Source organism: Mixophyes fleayi, chromosome 6 (assembly GCF_038048845.1).
Source record: "Mixophyes fleayi isolate aMixFle1 chromosome 6, aMixFle1.hap1, whole genome shotgun sequence".
NCBI classification, from domain to species: domain Eukaryota; kingdom Metazoa; phylum Chordata; class Amphibia; order Anura; family Limnodynastidae; genus Mixophyes; species Mixophyes fleayi.
In genome coordinates, this window is record NC_134407.1 from 152,152,329 (window position 1) to 152,176,954 (window position 24,626).

The window sequence follows — 24,626 nt, forward strand, 5'->3', positions numbered from 1 at the left end:
TACCTGTCAAGTACAGTCAACAAGGAGCTACACATGTCCAGCACACACAACGCACAGAGCCTTACCTGCTAAATACATGACAAACAGATCCACTTCTGTCCAGTGCACACAACATACAGTTATATATGTGACGTGCAACAAGTACAGAGCCTCTTGGATCCAGCAGACAGAACATTCAGAGTTGTATGTACAAAAAAAAAAGAAAGAAAAAAAAAAAAAAAAAGCACAAAGCCACTTGTGTCCAACATACACAACCCGATGATTGTGTCCAACATAAGCAGCCTAAGGAAAGACACACATACAAACGCAACAACTTCCAACTCACTCAAGACACACAGGCTCATCTACTGAGCATACTCTATCCAGATAGTAAATTTGTGAAATACATGAAACATACAGGGTCAGCCAAGTAGAAGCTATATAGAACCATGTCTACCTAGAACATTCAAAACACAAATAAAATATCTTGTCGTAAAGAGATACAATCAGCTATTTTTAAAATAACATTTTGTATTTGTTTGCAAAAGACAAATATTTAAAATAAATCAGACTAAAAAGTACAAATCAAAAAGCAAGATGTTTATATACACAATTTCTAACAGGGTAAAATATCCCACAGACGAGAAGATGCCTCTCACTTGGGGTCCAGGATATCGCTCCTTTCACCAGCCGCTCAGTTTATCATAATGAATTTGGATTTGCAGTGAGCTTAAACAGAAAAGTTAAATTAATATTAAAACTAGTATCCATACCACAAATAATCAAATGCTAATTTCAGAAATAAAAAAAAAAAGTGTTGCTTCAAATAAGAATTAAGTCTATTAATAGTGCCATGACAATTTAAATAAAAAGCTTTAAGACACCCCCTAGTGTTGAAAATGATATTCCACATTATTGGGAAAACACAACTGACAGACATTTCCAGTTTCTTACTATTCTTAAATTCTTTGTTCTCCTAATAAAAAATATATCTAAAAAATTTGAGACATCCAGGATTTAACCAACAGATGCCAACACCCTAATATAATGTTATTACAGGTCCTAATTTGTGGTCTTTACCAACACTTGTGAGATTCACTAGGAACCAGGGACATCACTGAGAATGCAGCCTATACATCCACTAGGAACAGGCACCATCACTGATACTCATAGTGCTTTGATCACACTTCCCAACGAGTTGATAGGCAGCATTCTCAAGAGTACTTCAATATGGCTGCTTCCACTGTACATAGACGACTTTGCATTTTAAAGTTATCCCAGGTAACAAAACAGAAATCAAACTGGCGTTGGTGTTTGGTGGTTTCCTACCTATAAACTCTGTCACAGGATCATGTTCTCCTTCAGTTTTAATGGTGCCAGCTATGCTTTCGTTCTCTAGGATGGGGAGGAAGAGTTGCACAAAGTCTGAGGTGTAGGGTGGAGCAATGACATCCAAGACCTGGTTAGAGAATTGAGGTTGCAAAAATGGTGATCAAAATGTAAGAGACAGGGAATGGATTGTGAAATACATGATTAGAACCCACCTCTGTAACAAAGTATCGTATGAGCGAGATGTCTGTGTCTAGTTTCTCCAAGCACTTGCGGATATAAGTGACAACGGGCAGAACATAACCTCGACTCAACAGATGAACCATTCTGTCCAGTAAAGTCTTCTTCAGCTCCAGCTAAATTAGAAGGAAGCACAGGAGGACTTTTCAGGGAGACGAAAGAATTAAGAAATTACCCATTTACCAATGGGATCTGAGAAAACACAACAGAGGTTTCTATCTAGAGAAAACTGGGCAAGTTCTTGGGTGAACCCCCCTCCAAAAAGAGTTTTGCTCTGTAGTTATCCACAGGTAAAAAAAAAAAAAAAAATTCAATTGATGTATACAGATTCATTTTAACACATACAGAAGCACAGACTGACACATAAGGGAACATTTACTTTGGCACAAACCCTTTAATAAGACCACTATAAAACACACGCAAAAGACAGGGATTACAACTGTATACACAGTGTTCAACTGCCCACCTCGCTATTCTCTAGTTGAGAGTACTCATCAACTCATTCATTAACTGTACTGAGTCCAAGCTTGCAACCCGAGTCTTACAGATATTACCATGAATACATGCCAGTGTTGGAGGTAACACAGGAGAGCAAGAAAGAGAAGGAGATAAGGGTATTGGTGTGATGGTATAGGAATAGTGCTATGCTGTCAGGGGAGATACACAACACTGCAAAACTTTACTGCTTCTAGTTTTACTATAGTCAGTTGTGCAAAACATCCTTATCTATTGCGTGTTCTGACATGAGCACATTACATAATCAGACTATTATTATTAGTTGCTCTGCTTGTGCTGTCTGCAATCCCTCTACCTGCTCCCACTGCTCATTGATGTTACATCCAGTCCCATTTCCTTATCACACGGAGCGTTGGTGTCCTTATTCCACTAGTGTAATCACTGCAATGCAAACAGTCCCCTCTTTGTACATCTCCACCTAATTCAGTACCAAGTCTCGTACTTACTCCATGAGAAAGTGACAAGTGTTTAAGTCTATACCTAACATGCGCATACTGTGCAGTTTGGAAAAATGTGTATAGATACTGATCCACAAGTGTTACTGTCTGGGACTTTTTCTTGTTTCATTTTAATTTTTAAACCAAAATTAGTTCTAAGTTATATAATTTATATGAAAAAAAAACAGAAAGTATAAGAGAATACATCATTTCCTACGGTCTAACAAAACTATAATAAAAGAAAACAGACATATATAAAAACATTTCACTGGGAGCTTGTGCTGTGAAATGATCAGAGAACTGTTTGGTGACCTATCCTATATACAAGTGACATTTACATGTGCAATTTCATGCCAAATACCACCACTCAGTGTGAGTATCAGTAACTACCCAAAACTAAAACTAGTAACCTAACCAATTTGTCACTAATATAATCATTTAAATTAATTTTAGTAATGACAGCCTATAAATTGTTTCCCTTCAGTCTGGAAGTGGCAAAGGAACTACTTGGTCAGAGCACACTGCAGTCCCCCTCCTATTCCATGTGCTGCGTGACCTCACTGTGAGCAGGTCATGAGATGCACAAGTAGGATGCTCCCCTTTGTATTATGATATAAAGCAGAACAAAAGGCAGACCTGTGGCATAGAGCTGGGGGCTGTAGGTGAAGGCCTGCAGGGCCACCGGTTGCCGAGTTTAATAATAAAGTAACTAAGATAATATTTTTCCAAGCCTGAGCTAATTACTAAGTCATTATAATGGGAACCTGCTATAAAAAAGCACAAGTGAATAGTTAAAAACATTCTTGATATGTTTAACATGGCATAACCCAGAGCAGATATTAGGTTTTGGTATAGTTAGAAAAACTGAACTATAAAATATGACCGCTTAGATAAACATATCTAATAGGTTAGATAAAGAAACATGTTGGATACGGCACCTGTCCAATGTACACCTACCTGCTCCATAACATCCAGCTGTGAGTGTTCAGTTTCAAAGAGTTTAATAAGCAGCTGCAGGACCTGCGGGTGTAGAAGCTGGTGACAAGTACTGATCTGCAACAACAGGGTAGAAATTAGTGATGAATTCAGAAAAAAAACAATCGAAAATAATTTTCCATGGACACACATACTGGCTACTTGCTATACAATTTAAGAGAGTTGTCCAAGCCGTATATATATCGCTTCAACGAAGCACTTAAGACGGACCAAACCCACCAGCACCTAGTCTGTATAAGAGCTGTCTCAGGTGCAGAGGGAACGCCTGGAAATGGTAGGAGCCCTCTTTCTATTGGCTATGCATGACAACACCTTTAAATAAAAGGATTATTGAATTAAAGTTCAGCAAAATAAAAAATGTCGCTGTACAGGACAACAGCATGAGGAAACCTCATTCAAGAGAAGGTGGATAGGACTAAATGTCAGTATAACCCACATCTATAACAACCAGAAAAAGAATGCAGGTATTAGCAAAGGAAATTCTGTGATGTCATCATAGGGAGTCACATGGACATGACAGAGATGAGCACAGGAAGCCAATCTATTAGATTCAGTGTAAAATGAATGTTACCTATTAGTAATGGGAACAGAAAAACCTATAACGACCATTATGTGATCTCGCCTGGTGAAATAAAAACTCACTTTTACTTTAAAATTAGATTAATCTATTGTACAACTTCTACCAAATGGTAATATGCAGTATTCTGGGGACTGGTGTATTAAACTTTGTTTAATAAAGAAGCTTTTTGCATGCATGCCTAGTGGAATTCTTGGACAAACTATTATGATATTTAACATAGTCCTGTATATTTTGGCTTTAAAATGAAATATTTCTGGAACATACAAGTGTTCCTTGGTCACAAACACTTTGCATCGCAAGGTTACCTCATCCAGCAAGGCCAAGTGTACAGGTGTGTGATCTGTCTGTAGCTGGAAATAACGGGGCTCTGATACTGTCCAATCTACCCACTTTAAAACACCCATCGCCACAACTGGGAACCTAGTGGAGAAACATAAAAGAGATTATCAAACATCTTCTCACCACTCTCCTCCCGTCAAATGGCAGCAACATTACCACTCACCTGATACATTGATACAATGTGCTGAGTTCTGCAACAAGTTCTGATGCTCCCTTGTTTTCATTACAGCACAGGTTATGGACGGTCTCCACTGCTTTGGATGTAGATTTCAGTTCATCCTTGTTAATATTCACTCTCTTATTCTGCAATAATACACAACAATCAGATGACTGGAGCAAAGAAACAACTGAAAGGTGACCCCGAGATTGACTTCTCTTTTTTATTATGTTTATACAGCATGTATAGCACAGTGCGATGACAAAAATTTTAATTAACTTTCCTGGTCACTAATGGAGGTTTTCACTTAATGTAATCTAATGCGACAACCAAGGGTTAATCAGAATCTTGTGTTGTAAAATGTTATTTTATCCTTTAACACTTCTTACAATTTCATAATGTCGCATCTCCTCTAAGGAGGACATTGACATATAGTCTCCGCCCAGAACGGCTTCCATTAAACTGTACATTTACAAACCAGTAAAAATAAAAAACAACTGAGCACTAAAGTAAATAAATAAAAATGTGAACTGCCTCTCCTCATTCCAACAGTATCACACCACCTGTAGCTGTACAAAATGCTAGTCACCAATGACTACTTTAATACTGGTGGCTGAAAATGCATCTGCCTTGCAGTATCCATACACACTTTCTGCACTACCAGCTACAATTCTGATTCCTCTCTTGTATGTATCAATTGTTGCCAATACTTCAAGCTTGTTTGGGTAAGGCCACCTTTACCTTCTGTTTCATGTCATGTGGACGACAGTTGGAGTAAGCTGTACCCTGGCTCAGATCCTAGCCCAAGCTCCCACTTTTCCTTATTCTCACAAATATAACGTTTGGATATTTCTAGATACTGTTTGTAAATGTCACATCGGCGCTGACGATCAACTTCTTAAGGGAAAACAAGCCTGTTATGGGATCAACAGAACTACCATCTCGGTACAGCTGTGGGACCCACAGAGCTCAACTGTGATTGCTGTTTCAACATATGTTCAGCTACTCACTGAGCTCAGTTGTGATCGCTGTTACCATCTCTGTTTGGCTGCTGGATCCTCCACACCCAACTGTCAGCATCTTCCTGGACCTCATTGTGCCAGAGTGGCAGAAACTGCCTAGTCCATTAACCCTAGCCAGGGGGCGGTAAAGTATCTTTCACCTCTTTCATTGCCCCACACAATTTGGATCAATTGTTCCTTCCCACTCTCTCATTACCTACCTAATACACATTCATTCACATCTCTCTATCATGCACCTACTCAATTTAGTGTCTCCTATTTACTGTCATCATACTTCTCTCCAAACCCCTTTTCTTTCTCCATCATCCTATTCCTCCCTTGCCGAATATAATTTCGGCTTCACTATTTCCCTCCTCACGTCTGTATACAAGAAATGTTTTGTCTCCTGCACCCACCACACTGCCCAGCCTACATAAACAGAAATAAACCTTACACCCACAAATCCTCCTCGCATGTCCTCTTTCTCACCCTGTTCCTTCTCATGGCTGTTGGTGATCTCTCGCCTAACCCCGGGCCCCGTACAATCCCCATAATCTGCTCATGCTCCAACCCAAACCTTTCCATCCATCCCGAACGTCCAATCATGCCAACCTTATCCACATATCTCCACTATCCTCTCTTCCCTTCTCCTGTGCACTATAGAACACCAAATAGGTTTGTAACTCGCTTACATCCATCCATGATCTATTCATTTCTAAATCCCTCAACCTCCTTGCCATTACAGAAACTTGGCTCGCCTCCTCTCACAGTATATCCCCTGCAGCTCTCTCCTATGGGGGGCTCTCCCTCAGCCACACTCCCAGAGCTGGAAACAGACAAGGTGGTGGAGTAGGCATTTTACTCTCTCCAAGCTACACCTTGAAAGTCATACCCACTTAACCCTCCCTCTCATTTTCTTCCTTTGGAGTCCACACTATCAGTCTACTTTATCCTCTCCACCTTCGTGCTGCTGTCATTTATCGCACCCCAGGGCAAGTTTCCCAATTCCTTGACAACTTTGCTGCCTGGCTCACTTATTTCCCATCCTTTGACCTGCCTACACTTATACGAGGCAACATTCCCATTGATAATCCCACTGTCTCCTCTGCCAATAAAAGTCTTTCACTTACTTCCTCCTTTGGTCTCTCCCAATGGACCTCATCTCCCACCCACTGTGATGGGCACTCCCTTGACTTCTCCAGCTACTGCTCCATCTCTAGTTTCTCCAATTTAGCCTCACCACTATCCAACCACATCCTCCTTTCCTTCAGCATCACCTTACTTCATGCCCTTCCCTCTGCATCCAAATACACACGAACACAACGAAACCCAAGTACTCTTAACCCAATCCACTTCTCATTTTCACCAAAACAACTAATTTCTCCAATGACTGCATTGTCCTATCCTAATTAGACTGCCATTTACTTCAGCACTAGAAATTGCAGCTCCAGCTACTACATATAGTCTCTGACGATCCAAACCCCAGCGATGGCACAACAAACAGACCTGCTAACTGCAAAAGTGCTCCTGCACTGCAGAGCGCCACTGGAGGAAACCTCGTTCCTATCCCGATGTCCTCCTTTCATCTTACAGCACTGCCCTTTCAATTGCCAAACAATCATTCTCCAAATCTCTAATATCCATCCAAGTCTTCTAACTCACGTTGCCTCTTTGCCACCTTCAACTCACTTCTCTGCCCATGATTTTGCCACCTATTTCAAAGACAAAATTTACATCATTCGACAAGATATTTCCTCATGACAAATTCCACTCGCTCTACCCACCTTTACCTACACTCTCCAATTTACCCTTAATTCATTCACTCCAGTAACTGAAGACGAAGTCTCTGCACTCATTTTATCATCTCACCCTACCACCTGTCCACTCGTCCTTATTCCCTCCCAACTTCTACGCTCCCTCTCCTCCACTACATGCCCACCTCTAAGTCACCTCTTCAACCGGTCTCTCTCCACTGGCACATTTCCATCCCCCTTTAAACATGCGCTCATCTCATCTATTCTAAAGAAACCATCTCTCGATCCAGCCTCTCTCGCCAACTACCACTCCATTTCACTCCTCCTCTTTGCCTCCAAATTACTTGAGCGATTAGTGTACAAACGCCTGTCTCACTTTCTCTCCTCTCATTCCATTGTCGACTCTCTGCAATCAGGCTTCCGCTCCCAACATTCCACTGAAACTGCTCCCACAAATGTGATCAAGGATCTACTTAGTGCAAAGTCTAATGGTAATTTCTCCATACTCATTCTCCTAGACCTTTCTGCTGCTTTTGATGCTCTCTTCTCCTACGCACCCTTCACTCCATTGGCTTTCGTGACAGTGCTTTCCTGGTTCACTTTCTACCCATCAAAGCGCTCCTTTAGTGTTTCTACCTCTGGCACATCCTCCCCTCCACTCCCACTCTCTGTTTGGGTCCCAGAAGGCTCTGTTCTTGGCCCTTTACTTATTTCATTGCATACCTCTTCTCTTGGGGCACTAATTCGCTCAGTTGGCCTCCAATGCCACCACTACGCTGATGACACCCATATCTATATCTCGTGCAACCAACTGTCTTTCTGCTATCTCCACATGGATGTCCCAACGCTACCTAAAGCTGAACATGTACAAAACAGAGCTTATTATCTTCCCTCCTGCCAGAGTCACCACCTGCCCTCAAATCTCCCTCACTGTCAATAGCAGCACAATTTCCTCAGTCTCTCCCAAGCCCGCTGCCTCACTTTACTCCACCCTCTGCTTTATTCCTCAAATCCAGACTCTCTCCCAGTCCTGTCGACTCCACATTAAAAACATTGCCAGAATACGCCCTTTTCTTACTCAAAATGCTACCAAAACTCTTATCCATTCTCTCATCATCTCCCGTCTTGACACCGCACTCTTAGATCTACCTCTGACCTCGCCTTGTCTCGGCTGGTAACCACCTCTCGTTCCCACCTACAAGACTTCTCCCATGCTGCTCCCCACATATGGAATTCCCTATCACGCTTAATCAGACTTGCCCACAGCATTCAAATCTTTAAAAGCTCTTTAAAAACACATATCTTTTTTTTTTTTTTTTAGAAGTGACCTTATCCTCGATAACACTATTCACACTAATGCACCCTCACAACTATCCCAATCTCCACTCTAAGCCACACCAGCTCCTCTTGTTTCAGCTGTGCCCTCTTTCATTTAGAATGTAAGTTCTCTAATGAGCAGGGTCCTCCATACTCTTTGATTTCATGTCTGCATTTATTTTGTCTACCTTGTATGTCCCTGTTATATGTATGTACTAGTTTCCCTACTGTACGGCGCTGCCGAGCACTGTGGTGCCTCACAAATCTACGACAATAATAATAATAATTGCACATCATTTCTTTACATTACAATCCCCTCAACATACAGTGCTACGTAACATGTTGCCTTTCTATAAATTGAGGATATTAATAATAATCTATTCCGGACAGAATAGATCATGCAAATACATCACCATAAGAGAGTGGACTAGTGCACCAAGTGAAACATAAATAATATATATATATATATATATATATATATATATATATATATATATATATATATATATGAGATGAGCGGGCTCGGATATCTGAAATCCGAGCCCACCCGGATCCGAGACAGATCCGGGTATTCCCGCCAATTGCAAAAATGAAACCGAGGCTCCGAGTCATAATCCCGCTGTCGGATCTTGCGATACTCGGATCCTATAAATTCCCCGCTAGCCGCCGCCATCTTCACTCGGGAATTGATCAGGGTAGAGGGAGGTTGTGTTAGGTGGTCCTCTGTCCTGCAATATCTCGTGCTGTGCTGTGGAAATAACAATGCCCTTAGAAGGACACAGCACAGCACAGCACAAAAAAATGTAAAAAAAGTTATAAAAAAAAATAAAAATTATAAAAAAAAAAGAAATTAAAAAAAAAATATCCAAAAACAATCCTGCAGTATAAGTCCATTGGTACTGCAATATTACAAAGTTCACTGATTCTGCAGAATAGACTGGGAATTAGTGGAAATGATTGTTATTGAATGTTATTGAGGTTAAGAATAGCGTAGGAGTGAAAATAAACCAAAAAAATTGATTTTAACACTTATGTTTTTTTCAAACTAAATCCGAACCAAAACCTCAAGCAAATCTGAATCCAAAACACGACACCAAAAGTGGCCGGTGCACATCCCTAAACCAGCGCCGTACACAGTACAAACAGTAGTACAAAACAGGGTGACAAAGTACAGCACAATAAACACAAAGTACCAATGCTTCAGGAACTCCAGGGAGACACATGGAGTAAAGGCAGAGCAGAAGAACCGGTATGGAGACAGGAGGGGAGGGGGGGCCCTGCTCATAAGAGCTTACATCCTAAGGGAGAGTTAAGCAAAAACAGGCACGAAAGGGAGCCAGTGAAGCCAGGGGAGAGAGGGAGAACGAGAAGAGTGGATGAGGGGTTAGGTGGATGGTTGGTAGGCTTTAAGGAACAGGTGGGTTTTAAATGCCCGTTTGAAGGAGCCCAGGTTGGGAGAGAGACGGATGGAACGAGGGAGGTCGTTCCAGTGCAGGGGGACAGCTTGGGAGAAGTCCTGGATTCTAGAGTGGGAAGAGGTGATCAGAATGGAAAAGAGGTGACGGTCATTGGCTGTGCACAGGGAGCGGGCCGGAGTGTGAATGGAGAGGAGGTTAGAGATATAAGGGGCAGTAGACTGGGAGAGAGCTTTGTAATTGGTGGTGAGGAGTTTGAAAAGGATCCTGTAGGGGAAAGGGAGCCAGTGTAGGACATGGTAGAGAGGGGAGGTTGAGGAGGAGCGGCGTGAGATCCTCCACTCCCTCCCCGTCCTCTCCATTGTGAGGTCAAGTTGTAAGTTAAATGTCTAGAAGTTGTTTTTTCTGGACCAACACAGCTAGAATTAGAGAAGATTGAACTTGTGTAAACCTCACTATGTACATTATGTGTGATGTAATAATTTCCCATAACAGGCAACTTTAGAGCAGCAGGCACAAAACAACGTAACATGGGCCGGTCCCTATACTACATTAAACAGAGTTGCATAACTATTTTTTAAAGGGTACAGGAGGCATTTAATAAACTAAAGTTTAAAGTAAGATCTTTTCAAGATTTCAAAACAGCAAATATTTTTGATATAGCTACAATTGTCTAATAAAGAATTTATATCAGAGATAAAGACATAAGAATAATATCACATGTGATGCTTTACCATTTCAAGTTCATACCCAATAACCTTTTTCTACTGTTGTGTTAGAAAGCTTTTGATATGAAAACAATTCCTTGCTTCGGAAATTCCTAAAATTTTGGATCACAGAAAGTCCATGTAAATGCACTCCTTCACTCCATTGTGTACGTCACCTTCATGGTTAGTCCATATATGTCCAATCACATAAGATTACCAATGTGTCTTCTCAGTAACCATCTGAATCTCTGGGGAGTCTTCAATAGGAGACTTTTTAAATTTCTGGTTCCTGAATCTGTCCCTATGGATCGTCTTTTTCATCCTTATCAGTAGTATTAGGGAGACCAAGGCAGAGGGAATGAAGATCAGAGCAGACAGCAAGATGACTGTGTTTAAATTTAAAGGAGAGCCTTTCCAAAGTGACTGTTAATTTCATCTGAGGCACTTTTCCATGGACATCTGGTGGGTTCCTCACTACACAAGACCGTGTGCCATTATCTGTGAGTCTCAGGTCCTCCAACAAAATGGAGGCATCTCCACGATCAATAGCCCCCTCCCACTTTACACGATCCTTGGTCTATGGGGAGAACCCCGGGGACACCCATTACCAGCACTAAGACCCGAGTCCATAGTCCTCTCCTCCAGGACAGATCCATACTCCGGATTACCCCCCTCTCTGTCTACAGCAGTCTAACAGGTGAAACTAGTGAGTTACCGGAAGTGATGCACTGTGCTGTCAGCCGATACAACAGGCATGAGTGTCTGTACAGGTGATTCATAGGAATGGATGTATATAATATATATATATATATATATATATATATATATATATATATATATATATATATATATATATATATATATATATATATATATATATATATATTATACACACACACACACACACACATATATTATACACACACTCAAAAAGAACAGTGCCCCTGTGGCCAAATTGTCATGAGATACAAAATAATCCTTTTCTGTATGGACAAACCAACCTTTACTTGATTATACCACCAGTCCCTGTGTTTCTTTCCCCATGGGTCAATGTGTTACCTGATAACTAGGAAACATAGTCACATAGCAATCCATCCAGCCTTCTTCAGAGGAGTAGAATAGACACTGTGATGAGCGCAATTATAGAATACTGGACAGACTGAATCCTTCCACACTACAAGCTCACAGTGCTAAACATTGCTTCATGTAACAGGAGGGATGAGTCCCCCACCTCATCCAACATTAAACATGGAGGGATTAATGTGGTGCACAGGACATAAACATAGTGTGTGTCCAAACCAGTCCCTTTAAACAAATAATTGAGTCCCTTTAGTAGAAAGTAACAATAAAGCCAACTACTGAATTGTAATCCTCAATGATTTGCTGATCCATGAGAGTCATCCATGCATGGCAGGGGTGAATTTATCTATATAGTATGAATAGGTCATGTCATGTTTGATATCGAACCAGCATGCTTGTAAATGTTCAGTGAATTTACTGACATGGAAAGTCAAGCTCCTACAAGATCTCAGAAACGACTAGCATTAAAGAACCATGACTTATTCCCCAAGCCAGTTTTTTTTCATAAAGTTGGCTTTTAAATCCCCTTTGCTTACTACAGCAAAGTACATTATTCCACCAATGTGACTAACAAGCCAATAGCAGGACATACTGCACCTTTTTCCAAGTCTCCACCACACTGGATGCATAGGCCAAGATGTGGATGTACTTGTGTTTATGGTCTTGGTTTATCTTGGCTCCTGGTTTAAAGAGTGACTGCATGAAAAGGTCCAAAAAAGCAGGAACACGGATCTAGGTAGAGAGCAAAGATTAAGCAATGTTGTCAAGTATACGTAGCAGTAAACAGGTATGTAGCCAGGTAATGTAAAAAATACATTAGTTATAGAATAGATTTAGCAGTGAGTTCTAAAACAGATTAAAAGGGACAATCAAAATATAAAAATATGCCCCCTAATCTATGCTTAAACATAGATTTAGGAAGTATACCATCACTACTTTTTTGTATTTCTAACATTTTTAACATTAATTATATTTATCGTCTGGAATTATTATGGATCCAGAATTTATGACTTTGTTCAAAGCACAGAAATAACTGTATTCTTCAGGCAGTTTGCTAGTGGAGGGAGGATATGTATATAAAAAAAGCCAAATACACCTTCCTCCATATATGGTAGGACTGCTGACTCATATCTAGATTTTGGGATGACGTCTTGATTACCTATATTGCCTAAGGATTATTTATAAGTGTTACTTTGTTAACCTGTTAGAGAGGTTGCCACATCATCTGATAAGCTTATCAATCACATATACAACGCAATTAAACTCCAGGCAGCCAGCGTTTGGAAGACAGAGCCTTGCAGCCTTCTAGAACTGCTGTTATTAACAGAACCTGGCACACTGCCTCCATGGAATGTCATGAGCCCCCTCTGTGACACTGTTTCTGCCTTTCATAAAGTGTGGGGCCCCTGGTGTGTGTACAATGGCGGTAGTCTGGCATCCCCTAACTCCCTTGTTGTTTTCTGCTTACTCCCCAATTTTGGGCTCTTTCTCACTCTGTCGTACTGCCCTTCACTTTTGCCCCCGATGTTGCTGTGTCTGCTCTCCCCCTTTTACTCCTTCATTTACCCAACACCCCCCCCTCATACTTAAAACTATTTTGGTGACCCCCTAACTGGGGGCACACCTTCCTAGTACTAGTTCCTACCCTCCACCCACCCCTGGTCCTCTCCCTCCTAACCCAAAAAAACGGGCAGCCTCTCTCCCTCTCATATGTTCCCGACACTACACGGTTTCACTATTTTAGTTCTCTGTACTGCACCATTATAGGACAACGCTAGGACACAGGCAAGTCGTACACACCACGGGCCTCCAATACGCTCACTTTCCTTTTTGCTGTAATTGCCTTGTCCCTGCCACTTCCTTGTTCTTTTGTTAAACACATTTAACGTATTTCATGACCTGTATTGTCATTGCTTTTACAAATAAAAAGTAAGACAAACAAACAAAATCAAAACACATTTAAAATGCGTTTTTTTTTTCTTCAAATTTTACCTTCCTCCCAGCCCTCTAAGTACTTCAATGATGTCCCTCCTGAAACACCAGACATCTGTTGAATGTTGTGGGGTTTTGGTTCTACTAGTGGGGACCGCTACTGAACAGATTCTGGATCCGATGAAGGGCTAGAAATTGCTGACTTCTGGAGCCAGCTGTCATTCCTCCCTGAAGCTACCCAGCACAGGAACCTCACCAATAGCAAGTACTGGAAACCTGCAGCGCAGAGCAAACTGTACGGATTCTAAATGATTTACTGTGCAGGAAGTGTGTGTGACGGGAAGTTTTAGAAACTAAAGATGAAAAAACCTCTAACAAAAAGCATCCTCTATAAGACCTTAAAACTAAAGTCACTTCTTGTGCATATATCTTCAATGAAATTGGACCCTATTACGATAATGGTACATCAAATACAATGTTACATCTCTTTTTTTTTTTTTAAACCATAATAAAATGGTTATAATCTACATGGATAAAAAGACAAGAAGGTGAAAGATGGGGTAGTGAACTTCCCTTGCTAGTAGTGACGTACTTAAGGTTTAAAAAGAGAATTCAATCAAGAGATGCATTTACATTCTAAAAACAACCTCAATATATAATGTTGCTGGCAGATTCCTGGCACAAACAAGATGTGCAAGAACATTATTGACATGTGTTAAAGCAAGATTATTATTAATATTGACATAACTGAGTGCTGGTGAGGAAGAGTACATTCTAACAAACATTCAAAAGTGGCACAAAAGGTCATACAAGATATCCAGCAGTCCACACCACAGATATATCTCACCAGCTCCACGGGAGGAGAGTCCATACTTGTAAACATCTTATACAGCACAGTAATGTCTGCTGGGTTCAATGCTCCTTTGGACAACATTGCACCAAGTGCCTGACACGCCCGAGGGTAGGATGCAGCAGTACCCAATGCAAGAGTTATTTGACTGGCATCATGGCCCCTAAAAAACACAATATAATGATTTAATATATGTAATATTTCCTTCTTGTGCTATTTGGAATGATTTATGTATTGGCCTCAAATGATCAGGTAGTTTAGATGTACTGTCAGGGACCTGCACACTGATGATGCCCATATGATGTGTGAGCTGGCATAGCCACTGGAGCTGAACAAATCAGTCACCGATTCGGCAAAGTTCATATTAGGTAAAATTCCCCTGATCAGTTTGGGGTTTTTGCTGCACAGCCAAATGGCAAAGCCTTGCATGAGTGCTTTACTTCCTGGATTAACAATGCTCCAATACATTGAGCATGGATAATAATCTGGTTATTTATCTTGCCCAATTAAACTGGATCCAATAGGATCAGCTTTTGATTAGGTATGGAGACCACACATACATGTTTAATAAACACATATCTCATTTACACACAGTACATATGGGTATAAAAGGTTCCAGTAGTTACATGGCCTATCTAAAGCATATACTGAATGATTTTGTTATTGCATTTCCATAATTAAAGAACACTGGATGAAAATCTCTGATCTTATATTTCCCATTGGATGTCCCTCTCTGTAATCATCTGCTCATGTCCCAGAATGAACCAGCACCTTCACTGGAATCACACCTAAAGCCCTGGTGCTGCAAGGCTGAAATGCTAACCACAGTTTATTTCCATTCTCCATTGACATACGATATACATACAACCAGGAGTATAAAAATCTTTTTCCACAACCAACTGTGTAGAAAGGATGGTCTTGTCCATAGCAAATAAAAACCAGATGTTTGCTTTTATGTTTTAAACTGTAATAGAAAAATGATAGTCTATTTGGATGCTAAGAACAAAAGCATGTTTCCTACACAGATACATGCAGAACAGTAGACATATATGCCCCTACATTATATAACAATAGCTCTATCAGGTAAGGATGAGTTGGACTGAGCATATTAGCTTTACACCAAGTCTATTAAGGCTTTGAGAAGTTAATGAACTAACTGATCATCCTTACTTTTCATGAGCGTATCTTTGCACTTCCTGTGCAATCCTGCGCATGGCGGATCCTCCCTGCTCCTCCTGCGCCAATATAGACATAATCGCTTGAGCAAACAAGTATGTGTGTTCCCCATGGCAGACCATTTTCTGCAAAGAGAGAAAACAGCGTAACCTGTGGTTTATCTGCTGATGTGGAACAACAAGGCCAAAATATGGCCAGGCTTTTGGCTGCAGCACATGCCGAGACTTGTAGCTTCACAACTGGTGAGAAATAGGTAGTTCAATTCGGATTTAGAAAGTACAGCAAAGATAGGGTGAGACAATAAAAAGGAGTTGGAGTTTGAACATAGAGAAATGAAAAACCAAAGAGCTCCCACACATACAGCAAACTCTGGCAGGTTTTTTTCAAGGTTCTCCTCTCCTCCATCCAGTATGGTGGCCAGGGAGGTACGGAGCACCCTGGAGAACACTTCTAGCTGCTGACAAGCTGTGGAGACACTGGTGATTTCTCCTTGATATCCGGCATCGGAAATCAGCTAGAAGATAAAAAACAATCAGTGATTAAACCTCTTTAAGCATTCTTGTATTGCACTCTTATTTTGTCACTACAACTGATTGAAGTCCTCTCATCCTCTAAGCTTGCAGATAGCTCACCTTTACAGTGAAGTTCAACATCAGGCAGTCTGGATGAGCCTCCGCAAGCTTATAAAAAAGATCTCTCCATGTGGTGTGCGCAATCATCTGCTCCAGCCAGGCCGGAGTCTGTAAACCAAAATAAGTGTATACTCCATTGTGAGCTGCTCAAGAAATTGCACCTTCCCAAAACAAGTGTTCAATAGATTGCTGGAGTGGGACTATTGGCACTCAAAGCAAGACATGACCATATTAATTATTAGTGTGGAAGGTCGAACAGACAATTGAAAAATAGAATTTTGGTATTAAAAGTATCAAATTTAAATATAGCCCCCCTCCCCCACCTTCCCAAATCTACGCAGTAGGAATTTCTACCCGCCAGAGGGGATCCATGACAAAATCTGACCTCGACAAAGTATGGAGTGCAATGGAGTGTGCAATTGAGACAGCGCTCCCATTAACTCTTGCCAAACCTTTATATCAACAACATAATGGAATACTATAAAGAACTATAGCCACACCAAAGAGGTGATTTTGGTGTTGTTCAATCAGGACTTACCCATGGCACAGAAAATGGGATGGCCTTTAATGTTATCCCGAATGTCAGCGTTTATTCTCTAGAGCGCATTTAGGAGAGATTGGAAGTAAAAATGGTCATTACCTCTCCTTCCTCTGTAAAGATGGAATCTGCTTTTCGTGGGTCAAAGTGTTTAATCAGCAAGCTTTTCAGGTGGTTTTCCACAGTCTCCTGTACTTGAACAGGTTCCACGCCTGAAATAAATTAAACTTCTGATGCAGACATAGAGGAATTTTTGGAACATGCATTACTGGAAGTGTAAAAGCTACAAATAACGATACCAGTGATCATGCGACAACAGAGGCGTTATGACATAACTATTAGTCACATGCACAGAACACCAACGTGGCAATGAATAGCAAAATTGATAACTCATTAGGACCAAAACAAATTTACATAAAAATAAAGCTTAAACATATGAAAAAGGAAATCCATATAAAAATAAATGAAATTCATATGCAAACACAATTTTTTTTTATAAAACAGCATAAAAATATCAGAACCAAATACATAAGAAACATGAAAATGTCTCATTTAAACTCCTACTGTGACGTATAGTCATTAATTATTGATTAACTTGGCCATCCAGTTTTCTGATTTCTGTATTGTTTTGCCCATGTTGGGAAGACTGGATGCTTCAAAACTAACCATAAAGCATTATACATTGAACATTGAATGTAACTTTGCAGAAAAACTCTCAATTGTCATCCTTTGCCTCCCTTGAAATTAGATTTTTGTCTTTCTCCAGTGGCTAGAAAAAGTTAAATGTTTTACAATCAGAGGCTCCCTGGACACTTGGACAAGGGGTCCCAGGGGGTTACTTGAGAAATATTTTCATGTTTCCATTAATGTTTTTTGTGCTGTTATTTATGATTTCATTTTTTTAACGTGTCAGATTGTTTGCATATAAACTTGTACTTTTTCATGCTCAAATGTTAAAGAACCAAAACCACATAAAATGAATCAAATGTGCCTTTCATTGACACATATATGTCAATGTTACGATCATGTAATTAGGTGGTGTGTCATAATGCACTTGTTACACAAAACACCACAATATACGCGCAATGATCAGAGTATACTCTATGCAAATCGCTTAAAATTGGATGCTCCATTCTGCTCTTATACTATCCCTCCCCTCAATCCTCATGTTAGTTCATTTCATGTTGGCTCAGCCCCAACATAGGGTCATAAGCATTTGATAAGCTGTAATGTAACCTCAAGTACCTGAATGGATAAGCCATTCTGCCAACAAATTCACAGTCTGTGCCACAGCAGTGTAGCTCTCTGACAGAAGCTGAATAACATTCTCTGGAGATCCTCCTGCCTGGAAATACCTGCAGCCATTAAATACAGAGGTTATCATATTTACAAAGAGCAGTTCAACACAGAAAGACAAATGGTTGAAATGAAGTATTAAAGGTTCATTAAAATATACGTCAATATAGTACGATATTGACTTTGCATATTTGCTGACTATTATACTCCGCACTATTCCACAGGTGGTGCTTAGGAGCTTACAGTTTTGATAAGATTATGCTTTCAAACAGTGTTTGTCTAATTATTTGCATTTCCGTGTGTGTGTGTGTGCGTTTGTGTAAGATATTTAGTTGCAACACAATCTGGTATATAAAAATTAGTTGCTAAAATGTACTTGAGTAGTTCTAACCTCTTTAAGGTGTTAAATATAGCAGGTTCCATAATATAGTCGCGACTAGACAATTTCTGCAGACACTCCTGTTGTACTTCGGCATCATCCTCTGCTTCCCCATACTCTTCATCCTGTTATAACACAAGCCACACAAAAACAACCAAGAAAACAGGCCCATCAGTATTTTGTTTCCCTTTGTCCTGTATTTTAATAGTATTTTGTTTGCTTTGTTTTGAATTTTAAGAATTAAAAACATATGAAAAGGATGTACTTAATTAAATGTAATGATATAGCGTACACAAAGCCTTATTTCCACCCAGTAAAACTTTTAACCAATTAAATTTTAAAAGGAGAAAAGAGCACTAGATCTTTCTTTTAAGGATGCACACAGACACAATTAACAAATGGACAAAAGCCATTGATGACATGAGCAGACAGGGGGTTGTGTGGGGTCCTACCTGGGGAAAATAAAAATGAACTTATAATTTAGAGAACGATATAATTTAACCCTTTCAAACATTACTAGTATTAACACTCAAATATCTCAGCCATAGACTCAATATGCCATAGGCTTATCTGGGGCAATAAGAAACCTCAAAATAGTTCTTATCTGACTCCAACAAACCAAATCTAATGCTGGGATAAATACAGCTGTACAATCAGGCAGTGCATTTGAGATACCTTAGGGACTTTGAAGCAAAGTTTTCTCCATGAAATAAACCTACTAGCATTCCTCCATTTACATGACCAAGACTTACCTAGACACATGCTTGATAATCCCTTCTAAAATCCACAAGCTGGCTATGACATATGTTGAGACATTGCTATAAACAACCCGTATGTCTATATACATCTCCCCTATTGGGAAACCCAGGTTTTCCGGATGGCGTGGTAGACAATTCTTTTGGTCAATTCCTAAATAGACTACAAATAAAAAAAACCTCTGATGTTTGCTGAAGCATGTTGCAAATATGAAGCAATCGAACCCTTTAATCTGGTTTTTGTACCACTCCATCACTACACTAGTAGTGTAGCAAAGATGCTTTCACAGCACGATTGGCCCAACCAACAAGGTGACCTCAATCCACTATACCTTCCTGGAATAATTTGATTATGCAAAATGGAAATCAGGAATGATAAAGTGACTACAACATTCAATTGATACCCTACTGCATGCCACAGCAGAATCTATCAGAATCCTTCCAACGGTGACATATGTGGAAATGTTCCTAGATGTTTCCCGTAGGACTTGCTTGTCTGTTTATCGATGTTACATAAAAAGGACTGGCATTCATGCTTGAAATGTGGCTTTCCTAGGCTGGATCTTACCAACTGCCTGTGGGAATGTTCACCAATCAAACAATTCTGGACTCTAATAACTATTTGGTAAACAACCTCCCCTTGACCCTGGGGAATGGGCAATTCCAGGAATCTTTACATTAAAAGGCAGCAGTTTAAGCAGTGGCAAGAAAAAGTGTGCTCCAGACATGGGTCTAGAATACCCACCTTCTATTTCCATGTTTCAGGAAAAGCTTTTCCACATATCTTGCATGGATTGCATAGAAACTTAATTGAAGAAAGAAAACATACGCAAAGGTTTTTCTTTAAACCTGAAAGCTGTATTGAGATTATTTTGGTACCAGTTAAGTCACAGATCTGGAAGTCATACTATCTGGTATAAAAACCATTTATGTCCTCAAGAACCTTCAATTCATCTTTGAATCATGTAGGGAGATTTTTGGGATGGCTCACGTGTATCCCATCAACGATAATACAGCTTGTTAATGTGATATACCTACTACTATTGAGATGTCTTTCATGCACTGATTCTCCAAGATAATGTTTGTATTATGTATTACACCCTACATTTATAAAGCACACTTTAATAAATAAGTCGTTTAAAAAAAAAAAAGAGTAAAAAAAAAAAGGCCCATGTGTCACCCAATAAAATGCATAAAACCTTGTCAAGTCGGCTAAATACAAGTAGGTTTTATGTAAGGGACCACTCTATCTTGATTTCTGCTGTTGGATTGTTGGTCCAAACTGAAAAACTAAAGCTGGGTACACACTACACAGTTTTCATCCAATAATCGGCTCAATCAGCCGACATACGACCGCTCGTTCAAAAGTCGGGTCAGTGTGTGCAGTGACACGATGGTCGAAAGTCTGCCCAAATGGACGATTGTCGCCTCATTTGGTTGGTCGTACCGTTTAATATTTTTGTTCCAATCTCGTTTTCGTTGTGTAGTGTGTATAAACTTCCGACCGATCCACAACAATGAGTACGAAATTAGTCATTGCTCACGACAACATGGCTGTAAAAAGTCGCTAAAGGGACGTCCGCTCTTACCTTTATCGTCCTAAACAAGGCTAGTGTGTATGCAGTCCATGGACCGAGCAATCGGAACATCGATCGGCATAAAAAGTTGGTGGAAAATTCTGTAGTGTGTACCCAGCTTAAAGCTACTTATTCAAATTGGTGAAAACTGCTCCTGTGCCCATTGTTTAGATGCCCAAAACAACGCTGAGCGAGGCTAAATACAAGTGGGTTGTATGTATCTCTGCAATACTCTGCTATGAAATCAGTGATCCAACTTAATGTACTCATTAACAAATAAAGAATTCTGAATAAACTGGCGTATGAATTAATGAAGCAAATAACCTCAGTCTCGTCATTTCCGAGGATGTTCTAAATACTTTATTAAGTCCCGCTATGCAGACAGCTCCAGTCCAGGAGAAACTTGTAATATCTCTAACTGGCCATGACATCTCTGTCCCAGCTGCACTAGACCTGTCTCCCCATTAGCTGCAGCCACATCGTGTGAGAGCCGGCACCGCTCGCCTATACGGACCCCAACCATCGCACTCACCCCTCCTCTTTCCTCCCAGTCTCCAACAATGCCCCCACCGCCGGATCCCCCTATGAAGAACTCGGGATCCATCCTCCCGACATTCGGGGTCCCCCGCCTTCCTCTGTAGACTGTCCGCAGCTTCCTGGCGCAACTAGATGACGTTATCACTCAGCGGAAACAGAAATACTAGCGCATGATAAATGTGTCTGCTAGTGAGACCAGACCCGGCCATTTTTTTGAAGACCACAAGTCTGTAAGGTTCATACGGTGTAGACCCGTTATAGCAGACAACTGGAAATTTCAAGCAATAGAGGGTCTCAGTCAGCCGCGGAGCCCCAGGATAATCATTCTTTGCCAGTGCTAGATTTATTTATTTTGGATGCCCAATGCAGTACATCAGTTAGGAAACCAAATCCCTCTTGTAATGTTAGCTATAGGAGTATAAAGTCTGATTTCAAGTGAAATAAATATTGTGAGTGAAGAGTCTCCATCGGCAGAATGTATGTGCCAGCTGCTCCCTGATGCTGGGCTGTAATGACCACTACTCTGTGTAATCAGTCAGGATGAAAGGAGTCAGACTCTGTAAGCTGCCTTCATGTAAACTCCTCCATATGATAATGGGTGGGCAGGCAGGACATGAAGAAAGGGTGTTGGATAAATAAAAATGTAAAAAAAAAAAAAAAAAGTACTGCATCCAAAGTTAAAAATAGTTTCATTAAAAAAACCACTTTATTCTGAGCAGTACTGATTATATTATACGTAGTAGTCATGTCGTGAGGACTTCCCTTCAATGTGTGACAGATGTGGCCCTTCTGTTGTCGTGCTCTCAATGGTACATAGCCTATTAGCCTTGATCTCTCATATACTAGTTTACAGCACAATGCACACACTGAGCCTTTACGGCTATGCGTTGTTTTGCAAGTTGTAATACTCCAATGATTGGAGGCATGCTGGGAATTGTAGTACAAAATAGTAGTTTTCAAGCATAACCAATATTTAGGAGGAGGTTATAAAGCTTTTAAAAGAAATGTTGACTACTGATCAAGAGTACATTTGGAATTTAAACTTTTCTACTAAACTTTCTGGATTAATAGACTTAAAATTAATAGAGAAGGGGTATAATTAGATGCATAAGCACCTGTATATAATATCTGTATAAACTGTATGTTCTTATATTACCACTGGAGTTCATCAGGAAATGTTGGGTATTGTAAGAAATAATACAACTCCCCTACTGTAATTTATTACAAATATTCAGAGTCACTCAGATTTTTCTGACATGTATGCTAATTAATATCCATCAATCTGATTGTCTTTTTCTGCAATTATGCAAATAGCATGCAACGGCGTGGAGGAACTCAATTAACCATAACACGTGCAAACACTTATACGCACATTTACACAAACACATACACTTGTAATTAGTTCACCTTACTAATAGTTCCAAAACATAGTTATTTATAATGGTAGAGTTTATAGTTAAATATTATAATGTTACATACACTTTAGTGAGATCTAAGGTCCAGGATACAGGAAACATATCATGTCTAGTATTATTCTACTCCCCTATTTATCCTCAGACGTCCGGTTCAATCACCTAAGAGATTGCACCTTGCGTATGCAAGATATGGATTATTGGGAATAAATGACCAGAATGGTATTGTGTGTAATGCAAATAGACCAGTTTGAACCAGATTAGTATGCAGCTGTTGGAGAGCTGACCCCCAACCTTGGAGGGCATCGTTTGAACTGGCCAATGACCTGCATTTCACTGGACTGTCCTGAAACCTGAACCTATGGAGACACGCCAAATCATCTCTATTGTTTTTACTGTATCACTAACTGTATATAAGCAGGAGCTCTGGGGCCAGCAGACACTCTTCTCCACCACAGACTTCAGGACTGAATGACTGTATGCTGGATCCAGGGCGCCTGCATATGTAATCAGCTGTACTTATTTTATTGCATTGTTACTCTGCTGCTTTTTGCTATTAATTCACATTGTGAGTTGGAACCACACTATTTGAATCTTCATTGGATAGCGACTAGACTTACATAATATATATATTATATATTTTACAGTAGTGAATTCATTATCTCATAAACAGCTGGTACAATGATTATTTTTCTAAATTATCTTATGCCATGTGCAAACTGACAGATCACCGATTAGCATCCATGATTTAAACCATGACAGTAATGCAAGTCCAAATGTAATCCAGTAGAAATAGCCCAAGTTATAGTAATAATAATAATTATATATTTATGTATATTAAAAAAAGCATTTCTTAATGAATACGATCTATACAGAACAAAAAAACAAAAATGAACTACAGATTTTTCCATTGTGACTCTGGGTGACACAGGTATAAATATATCATAGTCTTATTAAACTGCTAGGATCATAATACATTTACACTCTACGCAGTAATGAAAACCATTCCAAGAACACGGGGAAAAAGCCGCTGGGCCACAGCCACCACGAGCGCTAAGATCCTGACTCTGGAGCAGGAGCCAACCCGCCCACCCCAGGTACCCTGTACACATAACTGCTCTTTTTAGAGCTTGGCAGCAAAAACGCTAAACTACCACAGATACACACTATAGCAACCACCACTTAGTTATATATTGTTTGCCTTAACTCCCCACATATCCTCCCCTCATCCACCTCCATACTATACTTAGAACACACATATCTCCCTTTAAAAAGGGAATACATCCAAATTTATAAAAAGCTTGCACTACCCCCTCACCCTCCAATAACACAACATACTACTCCAGAGAAGCAAGCCAATAATTAGCAGATTACTGCAAAAGCTCTCACCCTAGAGGCTTAAACCGGGCACCGTAATCCCACTGCCCGGCCCCCCCCGAGAGTCTTATACTCTACATACCCATATAGTCGCCCCAGTATACACGACGAAAGAGCTATAAACAAACTGCAACAGGAGCTATAAACATCTCCCACTCTAAAAGAGCCACAAAACGGCCGATATCGTGTATACTGTCTCGCCTCTCTCCCTTCCCCCCCCCCCCCCCCTCTCTCTCTCCCTCCCTATCTTATCTCCCCACAGGTCGCGCCACGGAAAAAACAGAGAAACAACCAACAAGAACCGGAACTGGAACATCC

General features: G+C 40.2%; 1 protein-coding gene across 1 annotated transcript; it reads right to left on the reverse strand.

The window, feature by feature from the left end:
• Positions 1-490: 490 nt before the first annotated feature.
• Positions 491-21,635, reverse strand: NELFCD (negative elongation factor complex member C/D). The gene is made up of 15 exons (XM_075176799.1): positions 21,515-21,635; positions 18,663-18,775; positions 18,221-18,330; positions 17,078-17,187; positions 16,438-16,545; positions 16,167-16,319; positions 15,800-15,930; positions 14,627-14,792; positions 12,445-12,579; positions 4,580-4,719; positions 4,383-4,497; positions 3,459-3,554; positions 1,524-1,664; positions 1,309-1,438; positions 491-708 (listed from the first exon to the last, which is right to left on the reverse strand). The coding sequence occupies exons 1-15, from the start codon at positions 21,584-21,586 to the stop codon at positions 674-676; spliced, it is 1,755 nt and encodes a 584-aa protein (XP_075032900.1). The 5' UTR covers positions 21,587-21,635; the 3' UTR covers positions 491-673.
• Positions 21,636-24,626: the final 2,991 nt, after the last annotated feature.